The sequence below is a fragment of the Jaculus jaculus genome, chromosome 12, assembly GCF_020740685.1.
Source record: "Jaculus jaculus isolate mJacJac1 chromosome 12, mJacJac1.mat.Y.cur, whole genome shotgun sequence".
NCBI lineage: Eukaryota > Metazoa > Chordata > Mammalia > Rodentia > Dipodidae > Jaculus > Jaculus jaculus.
In genome coordinates, this window is record NC_059113.1 from 104,401,947 (window position 1) to 104,418,337 (window position 16,391).

The 16,391-nt window shown below is 43.5% G+C and overlaps 1 protein-coding gene across 1 annotated transcript in view; it reads right to left on the reverse strand.

Moving 5' to 3' along the window:
• The window catches only part of Gask1b (golgi associated kinase 1B), a 45,833-nt gene that overhangs the window by 14,071 nt on the left and 15,371 nt on the right, over positions 1-16,391 (reverse strand). The window contains exon 3 of the mRNA XM_045131924.1: positions 12,480-12,694. Within this exon, the coding sequence (XP_044987859.1) occupies positions 12,480-12,694 (215 nt within the window). The remainder of the gene's footprint in view (positions 1-12,479; positions 12,695-16,391) is intronic.

Genomic DNA, 16,391 nt, shown 5'->3' on the forward strand with positions numbered 1-16,391 from the left:
ATCATTAATCAAAGCCAAGCATCCTTGCAGCATAAAAAGACTCAGGAGAGTCACAGGGCAAATGACAATCTATTTTTAGGGAAAGAAAGTTCACATTCTATAATTTGAACAAGCAGAGCTGTGTAAAAATAACCTCAGCCAAAGGCACACCCACCTTCCTGTAAAGAGCTTAAAAGAGCATGCAATTAACAAAACAATAATTTTTTCATCTTGCAAAATTCTGACTTATAAAATGAACTTATATTATGAAAGAAATCTAAAATATAAATGAAGTAAACCTAATAATTTTTTTTCCTTAAAATGTATTCCTTTACTGAAATGTAGTAATACTTTTAACTTACATCATTAACTAGGATGTAAGTCAGCTGAGCGTCATGCTTGCTTGCATATGAAGGAATTCTGTCACTGAAATTTTGTCTTGTTTAATGTCATGTGTGTTAATATTTAGCATTCATATGAAATTCCTATCAGGTTTGTATTTCTGTATAACATTGATCGTATTAAAAATAGAGTTACCAGCTTGGGTTAGAATGAGACCTTACCTCAAGCAACTAAAAAATAAAACAGAGTTAAAAAAAAAAAATAGAAACGAAAGGACTACATTCAAGTATCATTGTCATTATGGTTCACAGAATCTGATGTGACAAATCCAACAGTTACTGATATTTTTCTATGGGATTCACTTCTTGTTTTGAAAAAAAGAAAAGAAGCTAATACTGACAAATATTTGATTCTGGTCACTGAAAATAATTTTTGCTTTCCTGAATTAGCCTTGCTGCCAAAAATTATTTTTTCACGTGTCAGTGTTTAGGGAAGCACAGCTTTCCAACTGGGACTATCAACAGCAACTCGAGGGGTACCTCTAAATTTTTAGACACCTTGACTCAAACCAAACAGGAATTTGTGGCTTTGGTCAGAGAATTCCAGGGCGAGCCAGTTTACGAAGTGGAGTTAGGGGTCTAATAAGGATACCACACCAGGCTCAGGCATGAGTGAAGAGAAAGAGGGTCTCAAAAAAAGACACACCTTGTGGCACCGAGGAGGACTTCTCTAAAGACAGTCACATCCCGTTGTCTTTACATTAGTCATACACAGCATTTGGGAGGGTTCTGGAGTTAATGTATTTTTAAGGGTTAAGAAATCTAAATGAATCTGGACCTAGTGGTGTACCTCTTTAATCCCAGCACTCCAGAGACAGAGATAGCAGGATTGCCATGAGTTCAAGGCCAGCCTGGGACTACAGAGTGAATTCCGAGTCAGCCTGGGCTAGAGTAAGACCCTGATCAAAGAAAGAAAGGAAGGAAGGAAGGAAGGAAGGAAGGGAGGGAGGGAGGGAGGGAGGGAGGGAGGGAGGGAGAGAGAGAGAGAGAGAGAGAGAGAGAGAGAGAGAGAAAGAAAGAAAGAAAGAAAGAAAGAAAGAAAGAAAGAAAGAAAGAAAAAGAAAAGGGAGGGAGAGAGGGAGGGAGGAATCTAAGCAAGATCAAGATCACAGGGCGGTATCTGAGAGATACCTATCAGGATTACAATTGATAAAATCCCAGGATGTAGCAAGGTAGTAAATCATTTTAGTAAATGAAAAAGTCAGCAGCATTTTTTTGAGATTCCCAGACAATATCCGAGGGAAGGAATGGGGCCTTTCCCAAGGCTATAAACACACAGGCCTTAAGCCCAGGTCACAGCCGCTCCATCATAAAACATCTGCGTAGGCAAGGGATATGTTGTGTCTTCACAGCGAATGTTGTAACTTGCTCTGGGATGCTTGCTTTTCAACTGATGGAGGGCGGGTCCAATCAGACTCCAGGACAAAGAGCTCCTTTTCTTTCCCACAATTGTCCCTGTCTTTCTACCCTGCCTCATGCACACATGCAGACCTTCCCCTGAGTTGTAGCTCAGTGCCTGTCTATTTTCTTCTTTCCCACCATGTCAAATTCTTGAAGAGAAGTTCAGTACAAGAAGTGTGCTCCGTGTAAGGCTCACAAAAAAGGCAATGTATTTGCCTCTTTAGTGTAGACCCCTGTAATCCCACAGTTGGTTTCCCCACTTTTGAAGTTTTTGGAAATCTTAAATCAAAACAGGGTAAAGATGTGTCCCAGCGATGGTCAAGGTGTAAATGGATATGAGGACTAGCCAAGATTCAAGAGACAACTTCCAAAACCTCACACGGCGCCCACAGATGAAATGGGAATTTTCTAGATGTGACACAGAAATCCCTCAACATGAATGCACTGAACTTCATCAAATCCTTCAGACACTTTCCTGGATGTCTGTAATTCTTGGTTTTGTTGCCAAAGCAAAAAAAAAAAAAAAAACTGAAATATGCTAACAGGAAAGAGAATAACTGAGTCTAAACAAACGAATCCAATAAAATACTTGCAAAGCCAGAGTATCTGCTGTGTTGTTAAACGGCCTCATGCAGTAAGTGAATGCCCGTGGAATCCATCACGCTGAGTCTGGTTTCAGTCTAGAGCATGTTTCCTGGCTTCCGCCTTGTACACATGTTCCCAGGAACAGACACTCCCCAGTATTCACCGCCCGCTGCCCTCACTTTGGCATCCTAAACCCTGAGACTGGGCGGACTCTACCTTCCCTGAGTGTGAATCCAGGAGGAGATGAAGAACATGCCTGCAGGCAACACTTTTACAGTGCGCAAGTTGCTTAAAATATTCCATAGGGTCGCATGTAGATACGCAGGAAAACGGGCTTGCCATCAGCTGAAAAGGTACCTGCTGATTCCGGGAGAGGGACCACTTCTGGAGACAGTGGACAAGGGAAGGTGCCGAAGAAAGAGACAGAAATCAGATGGCCTCAATTTGTGCCTCAATATCTTTACATTGAAGGCTGAAAGCAAAAGTACAAAAAGTACTGACAGAAAATACAAAGGAGGGCAATGAAAGATAAAAAGATAGATAGATAGATAGATAGATAGATAGATAGATAGATAGATAGATAGATAGATAGATAGATAGGCAGATAGGCAGATAGATAGACAGACAGACAGACAGATAAATAGACAGACAGACAGACATAAAGAAAAATAAAAATCCAGGTGTGGTGGCACACATGTTAAATCCCAGCACTCAGGAGGCAGAGGTAGGAGGATCACTGTTGAGTTCAAGGCCAGCCTGAGACTCCATAGTGAATTCCAAATCAGCCTGTACTAGAATGAGACCATACCTCAAAAAAAGGAGGGGCTGGATAGAAGGTTTAACGGTTAAGCACTTGCCTGTGAAGCCTAAGGACCCCGGTTTGAGGCTCAACTCCCCAGGACCCACGTTAGCCAGATGCACAAGGGGGTGCACGCGTCTGGAGTTCGTTTGCAGTGGCTGAAGGCCCTGGCGCGCCCATTCTCTCTCTCTGTCACTCTCAAATAAATAAATAAAAATAACAAAAAAAAATTTTTTAAGGATAAAAAGAGTGCAATATTAATTCCTAGCTTAGTTTTGCATACTATTTATTTATTTACTTATTTCTTTTGGTGCTGGGATGGATCCTAGAGCTTCCCACAGGGTAGGCCTGAGCTCTGCCACTCAGGGACACGACTCACAGCAGTAATAATTTTAACAGTACTGAAACATTTAAGCTCTATTTTCCTGTCAAACAGAAATATTCCCGGATTGATTTTGGTTTTGCAAGAGGCAATCTGATCGAAGTGGGAAAGATGGATTCAGCAACAGTTTTTGCTAAAATGGTTGCTGGGGAGAACCCTGCCTGAGGTCAGTCGGGAGCCTGCAGGCACCCCACCTGTAAAGATAGGGGTCTGGGTGGGGGCGCACAAATTAGAAAGGAAAGGAAAAAGTGAGCCGAGCCGGACGTGGTGGCACACACCTTTAAAGTGACCGGGAGTCACTAAGGAACTGTTCAAGTTTTCCTGCGACCTGACAAGGAGGCACCAAGCAAAGGAAGATTAACAGATAACTCAAAATATCCAAATCTGGCAGATTTTAAATACTCGTGTCAGGCTTCGGAGATGCTAAGTGGAGTAAGGACTTGCTGTGCCACTCTGAGTACCTGAGGTCAGGTCCCCAGGTCCCAGGTAAAACCTGGCATATATATGCACACGTCATATAAAACATGCATGTTGTGAAAAGAAACGGTAAGTCAACAAAGCAAGTCATTAGGGAGGAGGTGAAAAAAAAAAATGTCCCCTGTCAGAGAGCTTGAGATGCTGAAGTGACCTCTGGCTATTTCAAGCAAATGGCATAAAAAGAACACCCTACACGCTGTCTACTCACATGTGTGGTTTATTTATAAATAAAGTGTCACGAATTAAACTTACCATAATGAAATAATTGGATAAATATAGTTGGGTGTGGCAGGGAAAGGCTATCATTCCACGCTCATGAACTTGAGGCAGGAAGACCATGAGTTCAAGGCTAGCCTGGGCTACGTAGCATCGCTCTCTGCAGTAGAAAAAGAAAGTCAAATTTTCTTGGAATTAATGTTTAAATAGCCCAATCCTTCTTTAATAAAAATAGTCTCTGTAACCACCTGGCTAGTTCAGAGCATGAGACTGTTAAAAATAATTTCTTAGTGCGGTTTAACCATTTCATTTTTTTTTTCTTTTCTCCACTGCTTGTTCTCATGAGTGCTCCTTCTTGTATGTCACTTCCAGTGTCTCTCCACACTTAAACATTAAAAACCAATGACACAGTGTGAGCACCCAATAAATACCCAGATCTCTTGGCAATCCACCCATTTATTACAAGAAGCATGGAGAAAAAGGAATTGTGGTGTCACAAGAAAATGTTTAAAGTCTTGGGTATCCTCTTGAAATAAGAAAACATCAAGCCGGGTGCGGTGACGCACACCTTTAATCCCAGTACTTGGGAAACAGAGGTAGGAGTCTGAGGCCATCCTGAGACTACATAGTGAATACCAGGTCAGCCTGGGCTAGAGTAAAACCCAAAAGGCCAAAAATAATAATATTATTATTAATAATAATAAATCAAGATGATATCATTATCTTATTAACTAGCATCATTAATTTTACTAATAAGTACCATGAATACTGCAATATCTCCTAAATTTCACTTATGACACAGGGCAGTCTTATGCAATCAAAATTCTATGCTAGTCACAGCTTGTTCAATACCTAGTATCCTTGTGCCTACAAAGTTTGGAATTAGTCATTTTTTTTTTTAATTTTTATTTATTTATTTGAGAGCGACAGACACAGAGAGAAAGACAGATAGAGGGAGAGAGAGAATGGGCGCGCCAGGGCTTCCAGCCTCTGCAAACGAACTCCAGACGCGTGCGCCCCCTTGTGCATCTGGCTAACGTGGGACCTGGGGAACCGAGCCTCGAACCGGGGTCCTTAGGCTTCACAGGCAAGCGCTTAACCGCTAAGCCATCTCTCCAGCCCTGGAATTAGTCATTTTTATTGATTAGAAAAACACAGTAGTCGTATCCTTTGTGCTGAAGTGCCTGGCTTCTTGCAATGAAGAAAACCACGCAGACTTTCCCTAACAGGAAACTGAGATCATATCTCGACCAGCAGTAAGTAGAGTCTGGGGAGATAGCTGAGCTGATAAAGTGCTTGCCTTGCCCGCATGAGGACCTGAGTTCAAGTCTCAGAACCCACAGGACAGCAGAGAGCCGGGCAGCCATGGGAGTGTGTACTTGTAACCCAGCGCTGGGCAGGCAGGTCTCTGAAGCTCACTGGCCACCCTGTCTTGCCTACTGGGTGCATCCCCAGCCAGTGACAAGCCATGTCTCAAAAACTGTGACTAGCATCTGAAAAACAACATATGATGTTGTTATCTAGCGTGCACACACACACACACACACACACTCACACACATTCATTTGAGGAGGGAGAAGGGACAAGAGGAGATAACAGGTAGGGATTTATTAACAAAATGCATCATATACATATATGAAAAATGTCAACAAAAAGGTTTTAAAGGAATGGAGAGATGGCTTAGCAGTTAAGGCACTTGCCTATGAAGCCTAAGGACCCAGGTTTGATTCCCCAGGACCCATGTAAGCCAGATGCACCACATGACGCATATGTCCAGAGTTTGTTTGTTTGCAGTGGCTGGAGGCCCTGGTGTACCCGTTCTCCCTCCCTCTCTCTCTCTTTCATAAATAATACATTTTTAAAGGTTTTTAAACTACTAAGAACTGTACTGGAAAGCTCTGTAAAGCCCCTGGCCATGGACACTCCTTTGTCCCTAGATTCCAGACTGTCCATCAAGCTCACCATTATCACCAAAGGACACTGCACACTTCCTTTACCACTGAGAGCTAAGACTGACTCCATCTGACTCCATCATCCCTCCCTGTTTGCCAGCAAACAAAATGGGAAACCACGTCAGTTGATTGTTTGGACTTACCAAAAAATACATGATTATCTGTCTCTGATACTAAATTAGATAACTGTTAAGGGCAGAAAGATGGTCTCTTCCAACTTTTCCTGCAGCACTTAACCTACTTTTAGTGTCTAGGACAGACAAGAGCTCAAAACTTCTATTCAAATGAAAAGAAATGTATAACTATTGCTGGGAGTGGTGGTGAAAACAAGCATTTCCCAGTGTGTAGCTCTGCCAACCCCCTCACCAGGAATCTATAACTCAATAAATATTCTTAGAAAGTGTAAGTATATAAAGGGCTCTATCCAACAACAAAGATTTTAAATATTTTCTATTCACGCGAGTCGTTGGCTTTTTAAGTTTCTAATTCTCTCTATGAAAAGTAGTTATTTTGTGTTTTACAAGTAGACTTTTTTCACTTTTTAACAGTTCTAATTTGATACTTTGGAGTTAATATTTTAAATAACTAGATAGCTTTCTTTGATCAAAAAAAAAAAAATCCTGATTAACTGTGACATTTCCAGGCATTCTGCTAGTAACCAAAAGGTTTCAGGTTGAGTAAGACAGGGGCTTGCCCTTGAAAAACTCACAGTTTATTGGAGAAGACAGACTAGTCACAAGTAACTAAACCTAAATAGGTGAAGTAAGACTTAGAACTGTGTGGAAGTCCACAAGAATTCAAAGAAATTAAATTATTTGAGGAATGACTTGCAATTTAATAAATAATACTTTACAAAGACTTCTTTGATTCATTTCAGGATGATCTCTTTGCTTAATTAGTAACTAACAGTTATTGATTATCTATCAGCATCATTCTAATTTGCGAGGTGGGCTTTAAAGTAGGGTCTACCTCTAGCCCATTCTGACCCAGAATTCACGCTGTAGTCCAGGCTGGCCTCAAACACCCAGTGACCCTCCTACCTCCACCTCCCGAGTGCTATGATTAAAGGCGCATGCCCAGCCTCAGGCTTCATCATTCTAAATACACAAAGGTGTTTATAAACAATGTCTCATTCACTCATTGGCCCTTACCTATGTACTGCAAATGTTCTGTTTTACAGATGGAAAAATCAAGGCAGGAGCAGTTTAAGTCACTTCTCAGGATTAGAAACTGAGTAGAGGCAGAGCCGACATTCAGATTTTATAGACTGGATCCAAGGTCTGTTTCCAACCTTTATATAGAGATCTCAGAGACCAAAACAAGCTTTCCATCTGCTGAATTTCCTTCTGTGATTCTTATGTAACCTTTGGAGAGAAATTTGACCAACGCTTAGAAACTTAAGTGTTCACTGAAACACTTCTTGTCACCCTAATGGTGGTGGCTCTTATGCAGCATATGATCCATGCTTCAAGGAAGAAAAGAGTTAAAAAGAATTCTTGTGCCTCCTTTGTACTTTACAGGGCCCAGCCTTTGTGAATGTAGTTTTTTTTGATTGAGTGAAACAAAAAGAATGTTACGTACAGAACGTCAACACCTGGGTCCGATGTGCCCTTGCCCTTGCTCTGGTATCATACAGCACAGGATTTTAGTTTGCTCTAGACATAACTTGTCTGATCACATCTATCCAATAGTTTCCTTAAGGCATGTTTCTGATTTCAAAATTAAATTGACACCATTATAAATAGGAAATATGTTTATACAAAAAAACCTATTTACTATGATGCTTATGAAAAACCTAACCTCAATGTGTACATTCTTTATTCCATAAACTTCTTCAATTAACATATTTTGCTAAACATCTTAAGCCATCAAATGCTCTACCTCTGCCCCTGAGCTATACTCCTTGACTCCCCTAAACTTCTTATGTTGGCAAACAGAAGTAAAAAAGGCAATAAGGATATGCTTTTACATAAAAATGCAAAGCTCTTCCTTCTATACAAAATCTACCAAGAGCTGAGTCCAAAGAAAAAATATATATATAAGAAAGATGATGCCTCCATAAATAATGGGGACTGAGAAACAACAGAGAAATGACAGGTGTTGTGAAGGGAACTGGGTGTGAGGGAGGTGGTGTTTAATGCACAGTCCACTGGACCTGATGGGACTGTGGTCATAAAAGAGATAATTCCAAGCTAGAGAAATGGCCTAGCGGTTAAGGTGTTTGCCTGCAAAGCCTAAGGACCCAGGTTCAACTCCCCCAGAACTCACATAAGCCAGATGCACAAGGTGACGCATGCACACAGTCAGGCATGCACACAAGGGGAACCACGCGTCTGGGCTTCGATTGTAGTGGCTGGAAGCCCTGGCGCACACCCATTCTCTCTCTCTCTCTTTCCCTTTCTCAAATAAAGAAATAAAAAGGAGGTCAAAGAAGGAGCAGAAGACAGATTGATACTGATGTAGGTGAGAAGAATTAAGGTAGCCCTAGAAGGGGGCAGTTATAACCCCTCAAGGGTGTGCTGTGTTTATCTGCTCCCGCCCCCCGCAAGAAAATAGATTGGGGTAGAAATTATCCGCTCAGCCCCAGAGTTCTTTGCAGCAGTGAGATGTGACTGACTGAGGGGTGACAGCCATGGTGCTTGCTGCAAAGCCTATCCTAAGCTGGGAGGCAGCCGGAGCAGCAGGGGAGAGTATCCACGCCTCGCCCTGGGCTGCATCATTTGAGAAAGCCCCTGGGAGCCTAGCTAGTGTGGGAAGGCGCATGGTCACCCCACAATAGCACCCCGGGATGAGGAAGTGATATGGCTCATGGAAACGACCGCGGATTACAGAGAGCGAAATTCCGCTATACTTCCCCTCTGGGCTGATCTATTCGACACTGCTGTTTTGATGGGACAATTGATACAGGAGGTGAGATCTTTTTATGCTATATTGGGCCTGAACCCTAGCTGCTGAATGCCAAAACCAGTGAGATCCTGCCTCTGTACTTCATTGCACAGGGCATTAACCCTTTATTACCCAATAATTTTAAAAATATATTTTTTAATTATTTATTTATTTATTTGAGAGCGACAGACACAGAGAGAAAGACATAGAGGGAGAGAGAGAGAATGGGCGTGCCAGGGCTTCCAGCCTCTGCAAACGAACTCCAGACGCGTGCGCCCCCTTGTGCATCTGGCTAACGTGGGACCTGGGGAACCGAGCCTCGAACCGGGGTCCTTAGGCTTCACAGGCAAGCGTTTAACCGCTAAGCCATCTCTCCAGCCCTTACCCAATAATTTTAGCCCTTAAGTATCTTACAGATTTGGAAACACACCAAGAATAACAGTGAAAAGAGAAGTTACAGATTTTTGAATGAAGGCTCCCCGTGCGGAGGGGGCAACGCTCTCTCGGAAGCCGTCGATCACTGAATGGGAACCTCAGCAGCAGGACTAGTTTGCTTTGCTGCAAGTTGCTGGCCAAGAGGGCCATGAGGCACCACTAACCATAAATGCTTTTACCTCTTCTGTTGGAAGCACCCCAGAATTAGACTGTTAGTCTCTCTTGCTGAAGAAACAGCACACTTTGGTTTCGGGATAGGAGAAGTCACGCTGGAGCTGAGCTGGAAGCGCCCTCCCTGTGGGTTGGCGGGCTGCTGTAGTGGCCGAAGGTGTTTGCTGTTGGAGCTGTTGGTGGAAAACATCAACACAAGTCCTGCTCGGCACAGACCATCCTATACTACCAACAGGCAAGATGGGTCCACTGGCGCAGTAATGACGATACTGAAACCCAAGGAAAAGACCTGTAGCCTAGGAGGGTATAGGCCACAGTGGGGAGGCCATTGGCGTTTGTTTAGAAAGATAAGACATGTCTCTCAAATTGCCTTCTAAAATCTGTGCTTAAACACATGCACCACTGCTGCTGTTAGGCTCAGTCGAGGAAGGAAGCTTTTTTAGTTTTGTTTTTTGTAGTGCACAGTGCTTACTGTGACTCATACCTGCTCAAGCTGCTGAAAATATGTGCTATGATGGCTGAGTGTGCACAGGACCTGGCCATAGATGGAATAAAATAGCCAGACATTTGCACCACCCCCTCCAAGACTCAAGAAATATCAGAGAACAGGGAACAGAAAGGATGTAGGAGCTGAAGGAAGGGATGGACTGTTGGACAGCAATCTCCCAAATTGAAACATTCCTTCCTGGAAGGCAGTGGGAAGCCCACAAGACTCAGGAAGCTATGAAACTCGGGAAGTTCAGGAGGCTGTAAGAGTCACAAGGCTTCTCTCTGAGGTCACGTAAACAGTAAGTAAGTTCTGGGCAGTGAGACGCTCTGGAGTAGCCGTCCACCCAGTTAGACAAGGCGCTCCGGGACACAGCTTTCACAAGTCCTCGCCCACGCTGGGGTGAGCTTGTCAGTGATACAACTGCCCCTGAGTGACCCAGTCACCTGTAAGTAATCCTTTATCCATGCTCCTGTAAGTAATCCCAATAAGCCATTGGTTCACCAAGCTAAACCTGGGAGGAATCACTTCTTTGATCTGTCATTGATGCCTTATCTGGGGTGAATAGACGTTTGTTCGTGGCTGCCCAGAAGTCAAACAACCCAAGCGCCACTCCTTGCTGCCCCCAACCCACCAAACTGTGTGATCTTGAGAGGCGTTACAATATATAGGTTAACTAAAGGGCCAGCCCCATGACGCAGATTCCTAGGGATGTCACCCAGGACGGGCTGCGGCTTGTTAGTGACGCAGCTGGTTTGGAGTCACCCACGTTCCTGTAAGTAAGCCCAGTAAACTCATTGGCTCTTGAGTTGGACTTGGGTAGAACTGTTTGTTTGGTCTGTCATTGGCTCCTTCTCTTCCCAGGAAATCTAACATACAGGGACTGTGACTCCTTCCTCCTCCTTGTTTGGCGTGCTGACCATGTGGTACCCAATTTTGCTCAACCACTCCCTTCTGCTACTGTGCGCCACCTCCCACAGGCTCAAAGCCACAGAACCAATCAACCAGCGAAGTGGGCATGAAAGCAAACCTTTTCTCATGATACATTGATTATCTCAGGGATTTGTTACCGATGATGGAAAGCTGACCAATGGAAACTTAATGACGGCTCATTTTCCTGACACACACTTTTCAAATAATTTTTGAAATGGCAACATTTAAACATGCAATTTGCTAAAAACAAAGTAAATACTTGAGCGTATATATGATCAACCTCACTCATATGAAGAGTTAAAATATAAACAATGGAGCTGGAGAGATGGCTCAGCAGTAAAAGGTGCTTGCTGACCCAGGTTTGATTCCCTGCGGCCCACGTAAAGACAGTTGCACAAAGTGATGCACACGTCTGGGGTTCGTTTGCAGTGACAGGAGGCCTGGCGTGCCCTGTGCCTGTGTTCATCTTCCCTCTCTCAAATTAAATAAATAAATACCATATATGTGTGTCTATGTGTGTGTATATATACATATGACACACACACAAGACCTCATCACCTTCCATAAGACCAGCAGAAACAGTACTTTACTGCCCACTTTCTCAGGTAGGAAGAAGAGAGAAACAGGTCCTTAAAGACCTTATCCGTGAACTTGTAAAAATACTAGAAGAAATCAGCCTCCTGCCTGGTCACTGTGGGACATGAATAAATGATGAGCAAACAAAATTTGCAAATCTCTTCCTACACCGTGTTTGTATATATAATTGAATAGACCTCTGTAAATGCCAGTCAAGTTAACTGCCAACAACTGGGTCCTCTGAGTCTTAGATTTAGTGCTTTTAGTCACTGCTAAAACTGAGAGCTCCAACGTGGTGTTATAGCTTGAGAAACTGCTGGTAAAGCCTCCCACAGCCCGTGCACGCATTTGTGGATTGTTGACGGGGAAGGAACCACCCTGCCTCGGGCAAAGGGGGCCACAACGTAGACTGTGGGAGTGGATAGAGCCACGTCCTGCAGAAGGCCTGTCTCTCTCACACGTGCTTTGGGTTCTTAGTGGATTGAGTGAGTCCTCTGGGTGAGTGAAGAAAAGGAGGTAAGTCAAGAAATAACAAGGTTTTGGTTCCTGTATGGTTGTAAGACTGTCTCAGAAGCACGCAGATGGCTCCTATATTTTTGGTCTGGTACACTGGCTGGCGACGGGACCGTACACCATCCTTGTATAATAAATAGAAGGGGATAGTCAGAGGCTTGATTGTTGACAGAACATTCTACAACTAAAACTTACTTCATAAAAACTCCAGGTGCTGAAAATTCCTAAGTGTTGGGCTTACATGGCTCAGTCTTAGACAACCACTTAGTTGGTTTGATAAGCTTACCTGTAACAGGAAATCGAAGAGAGCCATCTTGGACCACTCATGGTGATGGACTTCAGTGCAGCCCCACTCGGGTCTGGGCACCCGGCCATTCAGCCAGCACTTCTGTTTCAGCAGCTGCTGGTATGTCCCCCAGGTGAGCTTAACTGAAGAGTGGCTATCATTGCTCACTGGAGCTAAGGATGAGTCCCAGAGAACGACAGGACGTGGGCGGCCATCTACAGAACCAGAGAGACAAACGGGCTTTCAGCATGTGGGTAGAACGTGGATGCTGTCCTGGAGAAGAGCACACCCTCTTGCCCTGCTTCACATACATACCTGCCCAGTGTGAGGCAATTTACATCCCACAGTCCCTTTTTCTTGTTGTTTTGTTTTGTTTTGTTTTTTCGAGGTAGGATCTCACTCTGCTCCAGGCTGACCTGGAATTCACTCTGTAGTCTCAGAGAGGCCTTGAACTCACGGCGATCCTCCTACCTCTGTCTCCTGAGTGCTGGGATTAAAGGCATGTGCTACCGCACCCGGCTCCACAGTCCCTTTTGTCTTTGGAAGTTTTAATGTTTTATGTGCCAGAGATCTTTCCTGTTATAAGTCTTATAAAGTGCTAAGTTATTGTAGACTATGAAAAACATTTTATAAAGACACTTTGTAGGAAAAGGCTAATAACCGCCAATAACAATGTCTCCTGGTTAATGTGGTTTTATTCCACATCTAAAAGTAGACACCACAAAATAAAAAAATAAAATAAAAAGTGAAAGAATTCCAGACATTTATAATTGCCTCTTCAGTGTCTGCATGGAGCTCTCTCTATGTGGAATAACAACTGTCTGATTTTTCTGAGGCCACATTAGAATGCAGGAAGAAAAGGAATTTTTAGAAGTCAAATTTTAGATTTCACAGAGAAATTGGATGGCACACAGCTCCAAAGAAAGATCTCCAAAGAAGGAAACTAGAGTACGAGGTGCTCCTGTTGTTTGCTTTTCTTTCCTGAGAGAAATCATGCGAGCCTAGCTTTATACAGGATGAGTGAGCAAGGTCAGGAAAGATGGCTCAGTGGTTAAGCACCTGCCTACAAAGCCTAGTAAAATGGGCCCTGTTCCCCAGGACCCACATAAATCCAGAGGCACGGCACATGCATCTGGAGTTAGTTTGCACAGGCTAGAGGCCCTGAAGCACCCATTCTCTCTCTCCTCTCTCTCTCTCCTTGCAAATAAAGATAAATATTTAGAAAAAGAATGTGTAAGCAAATGTCATTCTTCTGCTGCATATGCATAGCTAATATACCTTTTTTTTTTTTTTTTTTTTTTGAGGTAGGGTTTCACTCTAGCCCAGGCTGACCTGGAATTCACTCTGTCGTCTCAGGGTGGCCTCGAACTCATGGCGATCCTCCTACCTCTGCCTCCTGAGTGCTGGCAGATGATATATTTTTAAGTGTCACTTAAATTGGCTTTTTGGTCTCATTCACTCTTGATAAATTAGAAATGTGATTGCTTGCACTGCTGAACTGTATAAGAAGTGATATGCCCCTGTGACATCATGATAAATAAGGAGCACTATGATGGAGCCCACCGAGCAACACTCTAAGCCTAAAACCAGTGACATCACTCCCAAGCACCCGTTTCTGCCAAACGCAGCCACAGAGAGACCCTGAGTAGCTCTGCTTATAACTCAATGTCAGAAGGACAGGATGATGCACTTGAGAAAAGAAAAAAAAAAAAATCTAAGCTTCACGGAGGTCCTCTTAACCCATCCTGAGCAGGCCTGAACAACAGAGCCCTCGGAAATTATGACTGGAATGTCCAGACATGCCCCAGGAATTTTTAAAGCTCTTTTAAATAGCCCTAGATGTCTCTAACTTTCTTTGGTGTTTGCTGGAAACATTTATTTCCCCACCTTCCCACTGGCCTGCCTGTGGAGTCCCTATCTAAGGGATCATCAGTGCTGGAACCAATCTTCAACCTGGTGGCGACCAGTCTCGGTAATTCTGACTGCACTCCCTTAGCTATTCTAATCACCCACATTCCAGTCAGTTCCAAAGAAAAACTTGTTCATTTTACCTCACAGTTTAGAGTAGAAGATGAAGAAAAGTCCTATAGCCTGTGCAAAAATATGCTCCAGGGCTAGAGAGATGGCTTCGTGATTAAGGCGCTAGACTGAGAACCCTAAGGACTCAGGTTTGATTCCCCAGGACCCACATAAGCCAGATGCATGAGGTGGCACATGCATCTGGAGTTTGTTTACAGTGGCTAGAGGCTCTGGTATGTTCAATCTATTTGTCTCTTTCTCTCCCCCACCCCAAATAAATAAATAAATAAATAAATTTTAAAATAAAAATAATGCTAGAGCCACTGACAGCTCACAGAGAGAAAAACAGGACCCATCTCATCACTAAAGAGCATCGCTAGTACCATCATGTCTTTTCTTGCTACTTCATTTTTCCTGAGTGATTTCTGGCTGCTGGGACCTGGATAGAAGATCATAAGTGTGTATATCATAAATACTATGCTGGTTTAAAAAAATAGGGAAAAAATAAAATCGGTCATTCATGTAGTGAAGTAAGGTGTGGACCAGTGTGACTACATGTGAATAGGAAAACAGCATTCAGGCTTCAAAGATGTGTACCTCAGACATTGAACGCCAAGAAGCTGGGCATCAGTGCCTTCGACACTGTCATCCAGAAACAGCACTGCGCTTCTCAGGGGGCTCAAGGGGGCTTAAAGCCTAATTAACACTGGACTTCAGCATCACACATCAATACAAGCGACAGGCATCCGTTTCCTCTACAATCTAAGTCATCAGTAGGACAGGGACATGCTCTATAAAAGCAATAGGAACCTTCTAGGCTATTTTCTCCATCTATGGAAACATTACCTTTTCATTAGAAAACTAATTAACTACATATCCCCTCTTCCTAAGCAATGCAGAAAAACATAAGCGTGAATAGCTAGAAAATAAAAATAAAAAAAATAATCATCCTAACCCAGCATTTGGTTATGTTATTTGTATTTCTCCAGTATTTTCCTGCCTGTTCACCCTCACCTGAACATATAAATGCCTTTTGTAAGCTAAGAAAAGCATATGAGGTTAACTTGTGGTTACAGCCCAGGCTGTGGTGCCCTGCAGACACGTTCCATAGCTTCTCTGAACCTTACTTTTACGTTCTGTGAAATGGTTGGGAGCAGGAGCAGCGATCGCATACCTTCTCACTCTGACTTTTCTGGGATTAAAGGAGATGATGCGTTTAAAATTATCTCCTTAAAGCTTAAGCAGCCCTCTCTCTCTCTCCCTCCCTCCCTCTCTCTCTCTCTCCCTCCCTCCCTCTCTCTCTCTCTCTCTCTCTCTCTCTCTGTCTCTCTCTCTCTCTCTGAAAATTTTCATAGGTGCACATACTGTAATTTGGTCACAGTCCCCTCCCATTAGCCTGTTTTGTCTCCCCCTCCTCTATCCCATTGAGCCCTCTCCTCTTCCTGAGTAACCCCTCTTCTATTTTGACATGCCATCCTTCCTCAGAATGTTGAAAAGCTCGGTACTGTGCATGCCTTATGATGGCATTGATGCCACTGAGAGGTCGTCACCAACTCAAGTCTGGAGAAGTAGTGCCCCACATTGCTGCCCGCGTCCTCTGTCGTACATTCTCTCCACCCTCTCTTCTGTGATGTTCCTTGAGCCTTGGACTGCATAATGATGTCTTTAAAAAAAAATTTAAAGGTATTCAGAAACTACCAAAGATGATGTCCAGCTGGCAGAAGCAGCCTATTTTCAGCTGGCATCTGTGTCTGATTCCATAGCCATCCATGTCCCCTCAGCAAAATGGCCTGCCTGGTGAAGAGCCCGGTGTGAGGAGGGCAGCGGAGGGAGCAGGGCTCCCCCTGGGTGGCGTTCTCGCCATGTCCACGTGCCATCGTTGCTAGATCTGAA